At 39.3% G+C, this 18,015-nt stretch overlaps 1 protein-coding gene across 1 annotated transcript in view; it reads left to right on the top strand.

Moving 5' to 3' along the window:
- Window positions 1-18,015, top strand: part of Arap2 (ArfGAP with RhoGAP domain, ankyrin repeat and PH domain 2) — a 150,432-nt gene that overhangs the window by 61,270 nt on the left and 71,147 nt on the right. The window contains exons 9-18 of the mRNA XM_051164910.1: window positions 465-580; window positions 3,046-3,245; window positions 7,391-7,476; window positions 8,138-8,320; window positions 9,203-9,377; window positions 9,780-9,914; window positions 12,845-12,989; window positions 13,887-13,989; window positions 15,274-15,472; window positions 15,653-15,716. Of these exons, the coding sequence (XP_051020867.1) occupies window positions 465-580; window positions 3,046-3,245; window positions 7,391-7,476; window positions 8,138-8,320; window positions 9,203-9,377; window positions 9,780-9,914; window positions 12,845-12,989; window positions 13,887-13,989; window positions 15,274-15,472; window positions 15,653-15,716 (1,406 nt within the window). The remainder of the gene's footprint in view (window positions 1-464; window positions 581-3,045; window positions 3,246-7,390; window positions 7,477-8,137; window positions 8,321-9,202; window positions 9,378-9,779; window positions 9,915-12,844; window positions 12,990-13,886; window positions 13,990-15,273; window positions 15,473-15,652; window positions 15,717-18,015) is intronic.

Here is an 18,015-nt window from a genome sequence, read left to right as displayed (position 1 = left end):
GGAAGGCACATTTTTCCATGACATTGGTTCTCAACATGTGGCCTGCGACCTCTCTGAGGGTTTGAATGACTCTTTCATAGGAGTTGCATATCAGATATTTACATTACAATTACGAATTAAAGTTATGAAGTAGCAACAGAAATACTTTCATGTTTGGGAGTCTTCACAACATGAGGAACTATACTAAAAGTCTGGAACATTAGGAAGATTGAGAACCACTGCTCTATGGCCTTGTCACCTTACCTTTCATAGGAAAGACATGAACGTTCATTGTAGCTTAGCCTGCTTCAATGTCATGTACTGGAAGGGACTGCCTCCCGTGAGAAGAACTGGTCTTTTCATTTTCTGGTTGAGCCTGTTTAACTGCAAACACATATGTAGTGACATTTCTAGGAGCTTCTGAATAACAAAGACATTATGGTTGATTATTTCAAAAATTGTTTTGAATTTTTGTTCCATACTAGGATTTTAAGAGTGGACTTGGTATTACCATAATTCCTATGAATGTTGCAAATGTAAAGCAAGTAGATCGAGCTGTGAAACAGTCTTTTGAGATAATTACTCCCTACAGGAGTTTCAGGTAAGCTATATTTAAATTGTGTGTGTGTGTGTGTGTGTGTGTGTGTGTGTGTGTGTGTGTGTGTGTGTGTGTGTGTATGACTGCTAAAAGGTCTGCGCAATTTATTTTGTATTGCTGGCTGTGCTGTTACATTTCATAGAACAATTAGAATCATCTTTTCTTACTCACATTGTCTAACTTACTAGGCATGTAGGAAGCTACTGAAAGTGGCTTGGATAACTTAACTGCAACTGGCAAAGATACTTCCTTCATGAGTCTTGGGTTTCTTCTTCTTCTTCTTCTTCTTCTTCTTCTTCTTCTTCTTCTTCTTCTTCTTCTTCTTCTTCTTCTTCTTCTTACTCTCTTCCATCTTCCTATTCCTCTTCCTCGTCCCTCTTCCTCTTCCTCTCTTTCTTCTTCCTTCTTCTTTCTTCTTCTTCTTCTTCCTCTTCTTTCTTCCTTCCTTCTCTCCTTCTCATTCTCCTTCTCCTTCTCCTTCTCCTTCTCCTTCTCCTTCTCCTTCTCCTTCTTCTTCTCCTTCTTCTTCTTCTTCTTTACTTTGTTTATAAGTTGAGGATGGTGAATATGCTAATTCTTTCCCATTTAAAAAAAAAAAGATAGTATTCTGTTGTCTTCAGAGTGTGTTTGCTTTCTTTTAGCCTAGTTGAATGAATCCCACTTTAAGATTGGCTTTTAATTACAGTTGCTGACTATGAATTCTCCCAAAACCTCAGTTCAGAAGCATGCTGGGTTTAATGAATCACATGAAGTTGTTGATTCAAATATTTTAACATCTTGATGTGTGTATAAAATGTGGTATAATATTTGAGTATTTGCATCATGGTGACAATAATACTTAATGTACTTAACATATTTTAATCATGTGTAATGATTCCATATAGTCGGTGTATATATAGGCATGGGCAATTTGTCCCAAATGACACAGATCAGGCATTTGTGAGTCAGAGGCAATTGCTTTAGGCCCTTGAATGGCTTAAATATCTTTTAGATACTCTTGAGTATCTCATACATTTTGTTTCTCAAAATATGTCTATGGTCTCCAGTTTTGGTTAAAATTATCAAATAAAGAATAAAAAGCTTTAATTTCATGCTTGCAGATCTACAGCTTGGATTGCATCTCAGTTCCTCTGTGCTTGCCTATCATACACAAGCACTGGTCTTCCATCTTCACCACTGCTCATCACACTCACACACACACGCACACGCACACACACGCATGCACACATACATACACACACATGCACATGCACACATGCACGTGCACACGTACATACACACACACATGCACACACATGCAGATACACACGCACATGCGCTCACCCACTTACACACACACATGCACATGCACACACACGCACACGCACACACACGCACACACACACATGCACATGCACACACACGCACACACATGCAGATACACACGCACATGCGTTCACCCACTTAAACACACACACACACACACACACACACACACACACACACACACACACACACACACACACACCCCTCTCTCTCTCACTCAGAAACAGTTTCTAGCATCAGCGGAATGTAAATGGTGGCTGTAACTAACCTCCTGGAGAACATAATATCAATAAGAATTTTGTTAATATTGTCATAATGATAGCATCATAAAGCTCTTTTGAAAATTCAGTTCCTATAAGCCACTTACTTTATGGACTATTCAGGATAGTCAGCCACCAATTATTTCCATTATAGTTCATAGAACAACAATTTCAATGTGACAGATATCTTAGAGTGGCCTTTGTTTAGCATCGTTGTGACATATTTGGATATTACCTATAATAAACAATCAATAAATCTTCCTTGAAGGGCAGCATTGCTGTTTAGTGTTTTATTATTCAGTGAGGCATCCAGCCAATACTAAGAAATCAAACCGTGTCAGAGCTGGCTAAAATTGAGTTAGAAGTCCTTTAAAATAGTAATCATTTAAAACTTTTCTTGTTTTTCAGTCTCTTAGTGCCATCTGGCCAGTCTTCTAATTTAAAATATTCCATTTTTAAATCTGACAAAAAAATCACAATTTCTGGTGGGTGTTTTTTATATATAATTTTAGTTTTAGAATATGATGGCATACTTGCCTGGCAAAATATTCCATCAGTTCTGAAACCCTGCCAGTCTCTTTCTTGATTATTATATAATCCATTGCTTAAGAGACATGGCTCTCATTTGTTTTGATCTATATATGTTGATCAGATATAATAAGTGTGTTAATTTTGGTTGAAGATATGTGAACAGGGCCCTAAGCATTATGAAATATCAAAAGAAAAAGAAAATGATTTGTTAAATTAGATTATTTTTAATAGAAAAGACAATTCAATACTGCCCAACAGGCATAATTTTAGTTGCTATTTAATTTGTGGCTGAAATGAATATGCAAACTGAACACACTGCTTAATTGGCTTCTACAAGAGAGATCAATAATGCAGAAATGTTAATTGTTTCAGCTTCACAGCAGAGTCTGAGAAAGAGAAACAGGAGTGGATTGAAGCTGTGCAGCAGTCGATAGCAGAAACTCTCTCTGATTATGAAGTAGCTGAGAAGATTTGGTTCAACGAGTCCAACAGGAGCTGTGCAGATTGTAAAGCCCCAGATCCTGACTGGGCATCCATCAATCTCTGTGTTGTCATCTGTAAAAAGTGTGCAGGTAATTAATGATGAGCTGTGCTCATCTCTGCTGGGTGGCAGATTGGCACTGACTGTTCTTTGTTATCAAACATACTGTGTCCTAGGTAATGCTTGTGAAAAGTGAAAGGAGATAAGCCTTATTAAATGGAAGTCCATTTAGAAATACCATGTAATTCCATCTTCAGTTCTGTGTGGATCAGATATAAAAATTATGTTTTAAGTATATAGCAACATTTTGGGTTTATTGGTCCATGTTGTTAAAATAAAATGTTTAAATGTTTTTGATTATAGAATACATCAAGATCAGATATGCATGTTTGCATGAATACTTTCAGTTATGGTCTAATCATTGCTTTAAGATGTATTTTTTATATTGAACGTGTTCTAGGCTCTATCATTGTATGCTGGATCTCACATCTCCTATTGTATGAATTGAAGTGAAGTATTTCAAAATAGCATTGATGCTTTTGTAAAAAGGTAGTGCCACAAATGCCTTTCTTCTTGTGACCTTATACCTGGCTGCCTGGCATCGCAATGCATCTATGAGCCCTAATCCATATCCAAGAGAGTGGAAAGAAGTGGGCCCTCATTCATTGAAATGCTTTGTGAGGTTTAGGAAGGACTTGGAGAATCATAGTCAATTTCTATCTCCCAGACACACTCCTTCCCTCAGCTCTGCCTCCTACTCTGCAGATACTCCCAGTTCTCTCTCTCTCTCTCTCTCTCTCTCTCTCTCTCTCTCTGTCTCTCTCTCTCTCTGTGTCTTTCTCTCTGTCTGTCTCTGTCTCTGTCTCTCTCCCTCTCTCTCTCTCTCTCTCTCTCTCTCTCTCTCTCTCTCTCTCTCTCACACACACACACACACACACACACACACACACACACACAAGGAATTCACCTGAGATATCAACTGTCCTGATGCTTGTGTACCAGGCCTGGGACAGGACAGGCTAGGAGCTTCTGACTGAGCTTAAGCAGAGACAAGGAGCAGTGCAGCTGCAGCAGCTGTCTGGATCCACGCACACCCTGGAGCTCTGTTGCATTCCATTTTTCTGGGTGCTGAAGTTGCTTTCCTGACCACTAAACCATTGGCTCTGCTATGATGCTCCTTTAGTGTCATCTCCCTCCCTCTTCTCCTCTCCAGTCTCAACACAGGGAGAGCTTTGTTTTGCTCCTAGCTATTCCTCTTGTGCTGCATTTCTTTTCTTCCTCCTCAGGATCAGTTCATCTTTTACCCTGTCTCTTGAGCATTTAAACTAGTGCCTGTTCTATCGCGTAAGCTTGCATCAGTCTGTCTTGTTAGCACCTAGCTTTCTGAAAGCTCTTCAGTCCCTTCTTGGCATCACCCTGTTCATTTCCTTCTTTCAAACTCAAGTAGCTTTCCTGACTTTGCTAAGCTTCATCTTTTATTTTTTAAAAATTTATTTTCCTTCAGCATTTTGTAATCAGCCATCTTTTCGCTCAACCAGTACAAGTATTTAAACTGCATTTACCAGTGTATTTTGCCTCTTAGTCACCACTTGGTCTATTCTTTTTATTATTATTATTATTATTATTATTATTATTATTATTATTATTATTATTATTATGCATAATTAATTCACTTTAAATCCCGATTGTAGCACCCTCCCTCCTCCCCTCCTGGCCCCACACTCCATCCCTCTTCCACCTGTCCCCCTTCCTACTTTTCAGAAAAGGGGAGCCCCCCAGCCCACCCTAGCACATCAAGTCCCATCAGGAGTGAGCCATCCTCTTCCCCTGTGGCCTGGCTAGGAAGCCCTTCCAGGGAGAAGTGATCAAAATCTAGGCAAATGAGTCCAGGTCAGAGTCAGTCCTTGCTCACCTTACTAGGGACCCACATGAAGCCCCTGCCCATCAGCTTCATCTGTGTAGGGGGCCTAAGTCCACTCCATGCATGGTTCTTGGTTGGCGCTTCAGTTTCTACAACCACCCCACCCTCACCCCTGGCCCCTGGCTGGTTGGCTCCTTTCTTCTTGTGGAGCTCCTGTCCCCTCCCTTCTACCCTTCCCCCAACTCCTCACAAGACTCCCTATGCTTCACCCAGTGTTTGGCTGTGAGTCTCAGCATCTGTTTTGATCCACTGCTGGGTAGAGCCTCTCTGAGAACATCTCTTATCTAATCTATCTTCTCTGTAATATTTAAGATCTGTGGCTAGTAAGTCTCTCATTGGTGGTGTGGGACCTCCTCCACGTTAGTCATCCATTCTATCTTGCTGTCCTTGTGGTTAGGTGACCTCACCACTTCATGCTGTTTAAGTATGTGTGCCTTTGGCTATGTTTTCAGGCCTCTCTCTCTCTCTCTCTCCCACTTGTATTCAGGACTCACTTTTTAAAGATGATTTTTACTGCCTATGAGAACCTCTGATCAGTTTTTCCAAAGATGCTCAAAGCTCACATGTCAAAAGTAGAGCCATCATTGCTGCCTCTAGCCCAGTGTATAAACCTGAATGTTTTCATCTCTGCCCTACATTGACGAGAACTTGTATTGCCTACCATGTACTCAGGCCTAAGATGAAAGAGCCCCCTCCCGCAAGCCTTCAGCTTTCCTTAAAGCCCATGGCATCTCATGAGCATTTCTGTTTCTGTTCTATCCTCCTGCCTCCACTTTAACAGCTCATACACTCTATTTATTTTTACATTATCAGTATTAGTATATTCCCTGCATGTATGCTCACAACCATGTGCCCATGGAGGCCAGGAAAGGGCAAAGGGTCCTTTGAAATTAGATTCACAGATGATTGTGAGCTACCCTGTGGGTGCTGGGAATTGAACCCTGTGCCTCTGGAAGCGCAGCCAGTGCTGTTAATTACTGAGCCAACTGTCTTGTTCCTGAGCTTATCTGTTCTTGCATAGGCTGCTTTCGCATCTCTGTCTGCAGCTCACAGGTGCCCAATGTTGCCTATAGGTCATAATTAAAAGTGCATAGCTACATGAACTCCTGCTATGGGGCTTTGTGCCCTGAAATATTTTCAGCTCTTCAGTAAAGAAAGAACGGGCCTTCGATTTAATATACTTCACAGTGAAGAATCTGTACTCTTCCTATGCAAAGTGTCCTTAAGGTCAATGGAATTTTTTTCATAGGAGGTTTTCATTTCAGCTTACTTTTGACTTATACCTGTGCATTATTTATGGCTGAAAGTTGACATATTGTACAGATTTGATGATATAATTCTGTCCTTCCCTTCTTCAGGGGAAAGTAGAACAGAAAATGCACATCAGATCTCTCTGCTCATTTTTATTGTAATTGTTGATATTAGATTTTCTGGTATTGATGGCTGCATTTACAGGCATGGGATTTAACTGACCATAAAGGTTTTTCTTGTTTGTAAAAATAGCTCAGCAGTAGAACACTTCTAGAAGGGACAAAGACCTAGGTTCATTCCCATAATGCCTAGGAGGAAAAACAGGTTTCGTGATCCCAAGCTAACCATAAATACACACACACACACACACACACACACACACTCTCTCTCTCTCTCTCTCTCTCTCTCTCTCTCTCTTAAAGTATAGTTTTAGGACAATACATGATTGAGAAAAAATTAGTAAAGATTGCCCCATTTTGGTTAGTTATACCTTTTTTGTGCACAATCATCAGAAATATTCTTAATGTTTTTGGCATTTAGGGGAGCATGTACACATATATGATACATGTGTGTGTATCCATGTGGAGGCTGAAGGGCAGCCTTTCAGTGCTATTCCTCTGGTACCATCTATGTCTGTTAAGTTGCTTACTAAGTTAGTTTGTTAGTTATTTTGTGAGAAAAGTCATCTCATTACCTAGAAATTGTCTAGTAGCCTAGGCTGGCTAGCCACTAGGCCCAATGGATCCTCAATATCCCCAGTGCTTGTATTAAAAGCACACACCACCAGGCCTAGCTATTTTTATGTGGTTTGGGAAAGTGCAGTTTCGGTCTTTATATATAAGGCAAGTACCTTATTGGTTGAACCTTCTCTCCATCCCTTATGTACACACGTATGTATGGGGACTGGTGAGGGAAGGGATTGCTGAGAGTTGAACATAAGGTCTCATACATGCAGACAGGCCCTTGAGCTATAGTTCCAGCCCTGCTCCACATATTTAAAAAAAATAAAGTAAAATAAACTCACATTCAAATAAAAATGGTAACGTACTTGTCTCATCCTTCAGGACAACATCGATCTTTGGGACCTAAGGACTCTAAAGTTAGAAGTCTGAAAATGGATGCCAGTATTTGGACCAATGAGCTCATTGAGGTAAGACCTGTCCACAAGGCAGAGTGAATGCAGGCTGGATAAGATGGGCAGTGATGGTCAGTGGGCATTAGTTAACTCTTTTAAAGACATTCTCAGATGAAATTCTCACTGTGATATGAAAATGGCATCTAGCTTCCCGAATTAGATAGTTCTTTTTAAAATAAAGACTACAAAGAACCTTAATGATACTCAGGATATAAAGATGTGACAACGCTGATGAAAGTGAGAGCTGGTTTTTGTTTTTGTTTTTTTTTTTTTTTTTTTAACCCATAAAGAAAAGCATTAGAAAAGGGAATGAAAAGAGTATTTATCTAGGCTAAGCTTGGACATTAACCACCAGGTCTATCTCACTCTTTCTTGTCTGCATTTCCTCTCCTGTTCTACTTTCTCTCATTGAGACTGAGTGTGTTTGTTTCCCTATAAGTTTGAAGAGTAAGGCTCCTTTCGTTGCATTCGTGTGGCCCGTGGTTGGTTTCCCGATGTTGCATTAGAAATGGTATCTCCCACCTCTTCATGTGCCTTGAGAGCTCACGCTTTCAAGCTTTCTTCTGTATTTTATATTGAATTAGAGTTTAGTTTAGAATGTGAGTCAGTTTTGAAGGTTCAAGAACATATAATGAAATTGTACTTTTTTTTTTCTTTTTTGCCTTTTCCATTTCAGCTATTTATTGTCATTGGAAACAAGAGAGCAAATGACTTTTGGGCTGGTAACCTTCAAAAGGATGAAGAGTTACAGATGGATTCACCAGTTGAAAAGAGAAAAAGCTTTATTACCCAGAAATACAAAGAAGGAAAATTCAGAAAGACTCTTCTAGCATCTCTGACCAAAGATGAGTTAAATAAGGTGAGTAAAATATAGCGCTATGTGTGAATTGAAATGCCACATATAGCAAAGTAGAAGGATCCAGAGGGCCCTAGAAACCTACAAGTAGAACATTATGATAGGCAGATTTGGGCCCAGGGGTCCCACTCAAACTAAGGCACCAGCCAAGGACAATACAGGTGGTAAACTTTAAACCCTTACCCAGATCTAGCCAATGGTCAGAATATTCTCCACAGTTGAGTGGAGAGTGGGGTATGACTTTCACACGTACTCTGGTGCCTCATATTTGACCATGTCCCCTGGAGGGGGAGACCTGGCAGCACTCAGAGGAAGGACAGCAAGTAGCCAAGAAGAGACTTGATACCCTATGAGCATATACAGGGGGAGGTAATCCCTCTCAGGAACACTCATAGGGGAGGGGAATAATGGGAAAATGGGAGGGAGGGAAGAATGGGAGGATACAAGGGATGGGATAACCATTGAGATGTAACAAGAATAAATTAATAAAAAATTTAAAAAATTGCATGCAAAAAAAGATATACATCATCACACATATAGTGGACACTATTATGACATTTGAAATGTTTGAAATTTCTTAGCACCAGCCATTACAGAAAATTATCGCAACAAGGCTTGCAGAGACTCCATGATGGAGTGGAAGGTTCAGAAGGCAAACATCCTAGAACCAAGACAGCGAACTGAGACCTTGAGGCCTTGACTTATAACTGTGTCCCATGCAGAGTAGGCACTTGGTACCCAACTGCCTGATTCGGGTCACAGATTTTATTAGTATAGGAAGAAAGAAATACACACCTCCTAAGCACATTGTCAGACTTGCATTTTTCCAAAGAACTGGACTCCCATCCAGTTCCCATCTATGCTGTATGTTCTTTCAATGGACAGGCTCTGTGTGCTGCAGTGCTGAAGCCAGATGTGCTGGAAACAATGACCCTGCTGTTCAGTGGAGCAGATGTCATGTGTGCGACAGGAGACCCTGTGCACAGCACCCCGTACCTGCTGGCCAAGAAGGCTGGGCAGACTCTGCAGATGGAATTTCTCTACCATAACAAGTTCTCAGGTTTGTCCATCACCTTGTACTGACTGCTCTCTTAAGATATGTCCCTGGGGGCGGAAAAAGCACAAATACATTGATTTTTCAACCAAAAAAAAAGAATGTGAAATTACTGAAGTAGTGCATTATAGCAGAAGACACATAGGATGCATTTCCCTTGTAGTCCTTTAATCTTGTAAATGGAAGATTAAAATAGTCAATCCCATGTAATCATTTCTTCCAAAATTAAATCTGATTTATATTTGAATAAGTATGGCTTACATGCTTCTTTGCAAACTTTATGCAAATCTCTCTGTATTTATTTGGTCATAAATAAGGACCTACTTTTATTCTGGCTCAAAATTCATAAGCAAAAGGGATCCTTATTATGTTTTGGATTCAAATGTGAAATCGCTTTGACTTTCCTAGATTTCCCACAGCATGATGTTCCTTCTGAGGGTGGATCGAACCAGGAGGCTGCCCAGCCTACCTTCCTGTGCGACTTCTTGTACCAGGCTCCTGCCTCTGCTAATAGAGTCTCTTCTGAGAAAAAGCTCCTTGAAGGTACCCTTTCTGTGCCTCTTAGGTTGGGTTTCTGGATAAAACATTTTACCCGACGTTTGTTCATCTCCTTACTCGGCCTAGGGTATAATAATTGACAAGCAAGAAAAACTCTGCAAGAATTAACCCGTAAGTCAGATCTAACTCTGATTAAAATCTTTGCATAATACCTAGAACAAAGTACTTGCCAATAACTTTCCTGATTGCTAGAGTATTCTGGAGCCTTTTTCAGTCTTTTCTTGTACAAAGATCAAGTCAAAACTTTGAAATCGAAAGTTTGCTTTAAGTTTTCAGTATAACAAACTGTTGTCTAGTCTAATAGCAGACTCATCAGATCTCTGTCAGTCTTTGATTGTATGTGTGGTTCGGTCATAAGTCAGTAGTTTCACTTGAGTTTCATTTATCAGTAATCAACTAAATTTTAAATAATTAAATAAATAAAATTCCAGAAAAATGCATAGGTTTAACTGTATATTATCTGTATATTATTATTGTTCATTTTCTACAACATCTAGTTTATAATTTGAACTTCATACATACATTGGAAAATATGATATCCAGAGTTGAGTATTTTCTGAGATTCAAGCAGGCAATGAGAGTCTTGTCATGCATATCCTCATTACCACACAGAAATGAGGAAACCTCTAAATTAAAAAGACACAGTTGCTGGCATAAAGCATGTTTCGTTATGAAACAGCTACCCCAAGAAGCACAAAGTGAGCTCTGAAGAAGCTTGGGTTTCTGGGCCTCACTCTTCTCCCTCCTAAGATCCAGCTGGTCTGCTGCTGGTCTTCAACGCCAGCTTCATAGGGGGAAAAAAATGAATTGTTTGGAAAGATGCAGAGATTAAAAGTGTGTGGCTGTCACCTTTGCCTCTGAAAGGCAAGCACTGGACAGTTCCACTCCATCAGCCCTTGTCATCACAGGGCAGGAAACAAAATGATTAAAAACGAAGACAGGAGTCTGGGAATAAAATGCACGGATCGTTCGGCGTCACAGAGGTTCCACATTGTCAGTTCAGCTTCTGCCGATCTCAGGCCCTTGTAGCTCTTGCTTATGAAGACTGATCGGTATTTTGCTTTTTCTTTTCTCAGTTTAGTGTTCATGAAAAAGAAAGATTGATAGCCCCTGCTAAAGCTCTGTACAGAGCTGAATAATCGCATCCTGGTTTTGTTTTCCATTTCCACTCCTCAGCCCTATGTGTTGCCCCTGGTGTCTGGCTTTGATTAGTTTCTGCAGCCTTTGCTTTCTAAAAAGAAAATGGTTGATAGGGTTTACCAGAGACTCCTGTTTTCATTCTGTTTATATTTAATTTTATACATTAACAAGAACTTTTTTTTTTAAATCTAGGAAAAGCCTAAGTTGTGTACCTTTAAAAATGTGTTTCCAAGACCAAAGCATATTTATGTAAATGAAAAAAAATTCCACATGGTTTTGGAAAATAGTAGTGTTGCCTTAAATACCTCAGATTTATTGTACACACACACCCACACATTATAATATGGGACTTCTCTATTGTGACACTTTAAAAGTGGTTATATAGTCTTAATTGTGTAATAAGCACACGGGCATTTTGCTCAGCAGTCAGTGTGTAGACTCCAGAAGTTACCTGTTTGCATTCTTCCCCACTCCTGTAGTAACTTGTCATGTGACCAGGAGAAGGGGAGTCAGCTTCCCTGTGCCTATGAAAAGGGCACATAACATAGACTGATGCCATTCTGCAGGCTCAGTGAATTCATATATGTAGAACATGTATGATGTGAACATGCGCAACATTGATTGAACTGGGGTGAGGGGAGGAGCGTTTGAGGGCTTACAGAAGCACAGTAGCTTCTGGAATCCTGTTGGCATCTGAGTTTAGGTGCCGTGCCCTCTAGGCTTACAACCTCAGTTCTAAAGTAGGACATCCCCGGCACTCCGTGGGATCTGGAAAGAGATGGCCCATGGAGCTACATACAGGGTTTGGATAAATCTTGAGTGAATCCTGGTCTTCCTTGTCCCAAACATGACAACGGAAAGAGAAATTCATAACCCCGTCTTTCACTTTCAGCTCACATGCTGACTCCCCTTTGTAACCAGACAAATACTGGGAGTTAGCCGTTGTACATTTTCATTATGATGTGCATCATACAGAAACTGCTTCCCAGTGTGGTTTCTGTAGGCGAGAGGGGCACTCTGAGGGTTTCGACCGTCACAATTCCACTGTTTTTCATTCCTTCCCAAATCAACAGGAATGTCAGGATTTCCTATCACATTGTCATCCTGGACACTCAGAGACAAGATCAGTCCCTACATTGTCTGACCTCTGGCCCATTTCTAAAGCTAGTGATATTTTACACACTATAAGGCTGCAGGACTCACTGTCTTCAATCCCACATTTCTGATGTAAATGGAGCCGCCTCGTAATGGCAAATGAGTTACAGGCCATCTACAAGGAACAGGTATCACTGTGTACCAGTAAAACTTTTTCATAGCAGGTGACGGTGTGTGATTGCGCCGCTCTCCGTGGTATGCTGACCCCAGTGTTAAGTAGGACACTGCAGACGTTATGGATGCGGAACACTTCTTTTATATTCTTCTTTCTCAATGGATTCGGTTTTATTTTTTCTTCTACATTTGTTCTCCTCGCAATCCTCTGTGCAGACCTCAGTCCTTCGTGTTTGCAGAGTTGTTTTGTAGCTTTTCGCTTTATGAATTGGCCTGCATTTCTAGTCATCAATGTCATACTCATCTTTTTGTCTTGCACATTCTTTACAGTTAGAGGATAACTTTTTGAGAAGAAAAAAAATTTATCAACTTTATGTCTTATGAGGTAGTTTGATGTTCCTTAGCAAAAATAGGGAAAATGGCAATTTCTTTTTTTGAATGCAGACATGGTTTGTTTTAAAAAGTTTATAACTCCATTTGCCGTTTGCTTTGTTTTACATTCATAGAGACAAATAAAAAGTGGTGTGTTTTAGAAGGCGGCTTCTTGAGTTACTATGAAAATGACAAGTGCACCACACCCAATGGCACCATCAACATCAGCGAGGTTATTTGCCTGGCCGTCCATAAAGAGGACTTCTATTTGACTACTGGGTAGGTCTACCCTTAGCATCTCTCTGGGAGGTGAAAGGTGTTTGTCGTCACTGTAACTGGTGATGAGGCTCTCGTTATCTTTTGTATTCTTCCATTGTTTCCTATAAAAAGGTTTTATGGTATCTTCAAGCCAGTTTATTTTATATAGAACATCCGCTGGAAATTCTTTAAAAATTAGTACTAAGACATTCTGTGTTGATCATTGAAGCACTTTTGTTTCTGTGATTAATTTAAATAGTGGGCTAAAAGCAAGAAATCATATATTTGTTTAAAGGACATCGTATGTAAAACAGAGGAGAAGAGAGGAGGTCCTGTGATTATTGGTTCATATTAAAATAAAATATTAAATTCATCAGGTGAACGCTCCCCCCACAAACTACATTGATAACCCTCAAATGTATTAGATACCATATTCATAGATAAATCTCAAGATATATTTGGTTATGTTGATGGTCTGAAAATGTTGAAATTAAAAGATTAAGAATCATTTATATAATATCTTTTACCTATTTAAAAACTCTGAAGGATTTTAGTAACAGCCTGAGAGATGCTGATGTGAAAGTATCTTACTCTGTTTATGTTAAAGTATAATTAATGAAAATGTATAAACATTACAATCAAAAGCAATTTTAGGAACAGAGAAGTTAGTAATTTTTATGGTAGAAGAGATTTGCAGTGATGTTATTTATATTCACGAATGTGGATCTTATTATCATTATTACATGCTAACCAGTACATTCTCCTTGATCGTCATAGTTGAAGGTGCTATTTTACTATTAAGTATTTGTTGATGCTACATATGCTGATTATTAATTAATTTGCTTTTTTTGATTTTTAAAATTTTAGATTGCATTCATTTATTGTGTGGTGTGGTCTTTCTATTTGTGCTTGCTGTAGGCCAATCTTTGTATTTGAGATCTACTTACCTTTGGAACGTGTCTTTCTCTTTGGAGCTGAAACATCTCAGATTCAAAGAAAATGGACTGAAACTATAGCCAAGGTACTTAAATTCTATATTCACTACTAAATCCAGGAAAGACCCTTCACTTTGTTCTCTGGTTGGGGTTCAAAGCTCCATGATCATTGTAGCTACAATTTTAGGAAGAAAGTTTTTCATATTTTCAAACTTGGCCATTGAAAAAGGCTAAAAGCAGACTTCTAGGCCCAGAAACAGACAAGAAATTCATGTAGAACATAGGCAAAACTGATTCTTATGAGCTAATTCTGTATTTTTGATGATTATAGTAGTCTTCGTAGTGTAAAGCCATTTTTTTTTCCTCCTGAGCCTTCTCATGAGCATGTTACTTATTCTAATCTACATGACAAAAGGAACAGACTTAGCAAAAGATGCAGAGGAACACACAGGAGCCCGGCCTTTCAAAAGATTCTACAAACTAAGAGAGAAAATTTGTTTTTAAAGTTTTATTATAATTTATTCAGATTACATCCCGATTGGTATGCCCTCCCTTATGTCATCTCCTTCCCACCCTCCCTCCCTCTTCCACTCTACACACCTCCTCTAGATGGCTGACAGCTGGGGATGGGGGAGTCTCCTCCTCCTCCACCATATGAGCACAGCCTGCATCCCCTTCCCTCTGTGCCCACCAGGCCTCCCCACCAAGGGGAAGTGATCAAATTGGGGACACCAGAGTTCATGTCAGAGAAAGAAAATTTCTCATTTTGTATACATACAAAGAAGACAAAGTATATGGTGCTGCTGTTTGAAAACATACATTGCCTGTTTGCTTTAAGTCTCAGAGCATTTTTGTTTTTGTTTTTGTTTTTGTTTTTATTTTTTGAAGTTTGTACAATATTTAAATTTTTTGAAATGTCTTCTTTAATTATTAAATTTTTAAAAAATTTTTACATATATACCCTTATATGATTACACATGTATACAATAAACTACCCATAGCAAGAACAACCACAAAACAATCAAGAATCATTGGGAGTGGGGCTGGAAAGTTCGCTCAAAGCTTAAGAGCACTGTCTATTCATCCAAAGGTTCTGAGTTCAATTCCCAGCAACCACCTGGTGGTTCACAACCATCTATAACAAGATCTGGTGCCCTCTTCTGGTGTGCAGGCCCACATGCGGGCAGAATACTGTATGAATAATAAATAAATAAATCCTTTAAAAAAAAAAAGAATAATTTGGTATTTACTTACTACTGCTTAAAATACAAAAACAAAGATAATTTTTTCCAATTTCCCTCTATCTGTAGATAGGGAAAGGCTTTCCTATTTTCACTGTCTTTCTTACTTTTCTGTATTTGTTTTAACAGCATTTTGTTCCCTTTGTTGCTGAAAACTTAACAGAAGCTGACTATGATTTGATTGGTCAACTGTTCTACAAAGACTGCCATGCCCTGGACCAGTGGAGAAAAGGCTGGTTTGCTATGGACAAGTCTAGTTTGTGTTTTTGCCTTCAAACACAAGAATCTCAGGAAGAGAAGATGCACCTACGAAGACTGCAGGAGCTAAGTAAGAGGACCCCACCCACACCCCTTGTTGTGGGGGTTCACCTCCAGTTTGCATGTGGTAATGGCTGCTTCACAAGGAATTTGGGAGGCTTATCCCCAGCCTTGTTACTAAGTTGTGTTAATTGTGTATCTATGCATATTTTGACATTAAAAAGAAATATTTGTCCTTCTGTCTCTCCAGCAATCAGCACAATGGTTCAAAATGGGGAAAAATTAGATGTGTTACTCTTAGTGGAAAAAGGGAGGTAAGCGCCTTTTTATCATTTTTCCTCCTATTTCTCAGTAGTATGGAGCATGATATTTTGGCTAAGTTCTCAAGGGAGAAGCCATTATTTTAAAATTTAAGAAACTCTTGTTTATATACCCTGTGTTAAGTTTTCATATAGGCAGGTTGTAGAAACCTCCACCCCCACAATTTTTCATATATTTTATGACAACATAGCATGACTGTTGTTTATAATTTCCAGTAGACCTGGGGCATTCTTATTTAGGTATGTGATAGTTGTTTGATGATTGTAGGTGTAGGTTTAGGGTCTACAAATGGCCTATACTTCATGTGGCCTGTGTATGTGTATCATTCATACCTAGAACTTGATTTCTTGACATTGTTTAGTTTACAAGAACTATTAATTAAGCATCTACGAGGCATCGGGACAGGATGGCTTGACCTGCTGAGGGAAGAATGATGTGAAAGTTGACAAGCTCCCTGCCTCCCCTCCTAAAGCATGTCCTCATAAAGTCTGTACTGTAGCAGGGGAATCCTACACATCATCAAAAACAGAACCCCACAAAACACACAAAAACTTTATCATTGCCCACCAGTTATTAATCCTCTGAAGAAAATAATCAAGTTAATGAAAAAGAGTGAGTGAGAACAATATTGTGTGCGGGTGAGTGAGGGTAAGTGCACAGAGAGTGCAGAAGAAATGACTGTGTGCATAATGTGAGGAGGCCATGATCTAGCACATCAGATACTGGGTTAGTTGATACTGACACTGATAGTTGAATATCCCCTTAGGAGGCTCAGCTTGGTATGCTAAAGATGCACTGTAGCTCGCAGAGGCAGGAGGGTTGAATACACGAGAGTATGGGAAGAAATTATTTCAGACATATCCCTAGGGCTATGGCTATATAGGACCTAGTAGGTCATAGTATATAAAGAGAAATTTTTTTTTTCAATTCTAAGCACGATGATAAGTGACTCAAACTGGGAACTGGCATGATCTCATTAATATTTTCAAAGAAACATCCCACTCTGACACCCGATAAATGACTTTGTGGGCCAGGAGTATAAGCTTCTGTGTTCAGCTAGAGTTTTGTCACAGAGTCATGCCAGAGATTGGTTACCTGAGAATCTAAGTGTTGGCGAGTGGTTGGAGGGGTCAGGAAAGGATGTGCCCTGCTGATGAATTAGATCAGTGCTCTACTCAAGGGTGGCTCAAGACCTTTGACTCCAATTATGTGAATTATGGTACTGTTTTTGAGATATCAATACATACAGAATAGAGATAGCACTTTAGTAAGATTTCAGTAATTGATTAAGAACTCATCTTGGGAAGTGGCCACATGGAGATGTCTGTTAGCAAGATGAAAAAGAGAAAATATGGAAGAATTAGTATAAACAGAATATGGTGATATGTGCAGAACTAACTGATTTTCCTTGACTCTCCTTGATAGGTTACTGTTTATAACAGAGACCACTTAAAGTGACTACATTTACCACAGCTCCCATGAGGTTTGTCCTCAAGTAGGACAGACCTTTAACAATATCTAGAGGACAATAAGATTAAAGAGGTAGGATATTTGACATAGGAAGTTAACAGGGACACACTTTGCTTTATGGTGGTCTGTACTTGTATAAGGATGAAAAGAGACCACAAGGCGGAGGGATTAAACGCATAAAGGGGCAAGAATAAAATAATTATTCCCAGTTGAGTCCCGGCGAGCAACAGTGATGAATGATGTGGGACACTAACCCCATTCACCCTGATAGAAGGAGGTTGCTTTGTGAGCTGAACGTAAAGGTGAGTGCTAGGCTCTTAGTCCAGGTGACTGCATGGAGGGTGTGAACTTATTCAGCTGTCTCACATTCGGCTTGCTAATTATTGCCATGGCTATTAAAAAGCTGTTTTAATACTGTGCTAAAATAAGAGAATTTCATCACATTATCTACTTTTTCATATCCTTTGGTCTGTTAGGTCTTTGGCAAATAATGACTGTAAGCTAAATTAGAATTTGAATGCCTGATAAAATGGTTACTTTGGAAATAAAACAACTTCCAACCACTCATGTTGATGGCATGTAGAGATAGTGTGAGTAATTCAGGGTCAGGGAAGCCAAACAGATGCAAGTTTTAACCTTTATAGTTTTTTTGTTATTAACAGCTTCAACCAGAGGCATGAATCATAAATAAGCTTAATAAATTAATTTCATATGTTCCTCATTCCTCTTCACCTTTGGTTAAACTGTATAAATCCACTAATGTTTCTTAACCACAAGGTGGAAAAAGAATTCCCTGAACTGAAAAACTTCATGAATTGATAA

This window comes from Acomys russatus, chromosome 22 (assembly GCF_903995435.1).
Source record: "Acomys russatus chromosome 22, mAcoRus1.1, whole genome shotgun sequence".
In the NCBI taxonomy this organism is placed as follows: domain Eukaryota; kingdom Metazoa; phylum Chordata; class Mammalia; order Rodentia; family Muridae; genus Acomys; species Acomys russatus.
The sequence above is the reverse complement of the archived record's forward strand: the minus strand, read 5'-3'. Positions and strand labels throughout refer to the sequence as shown.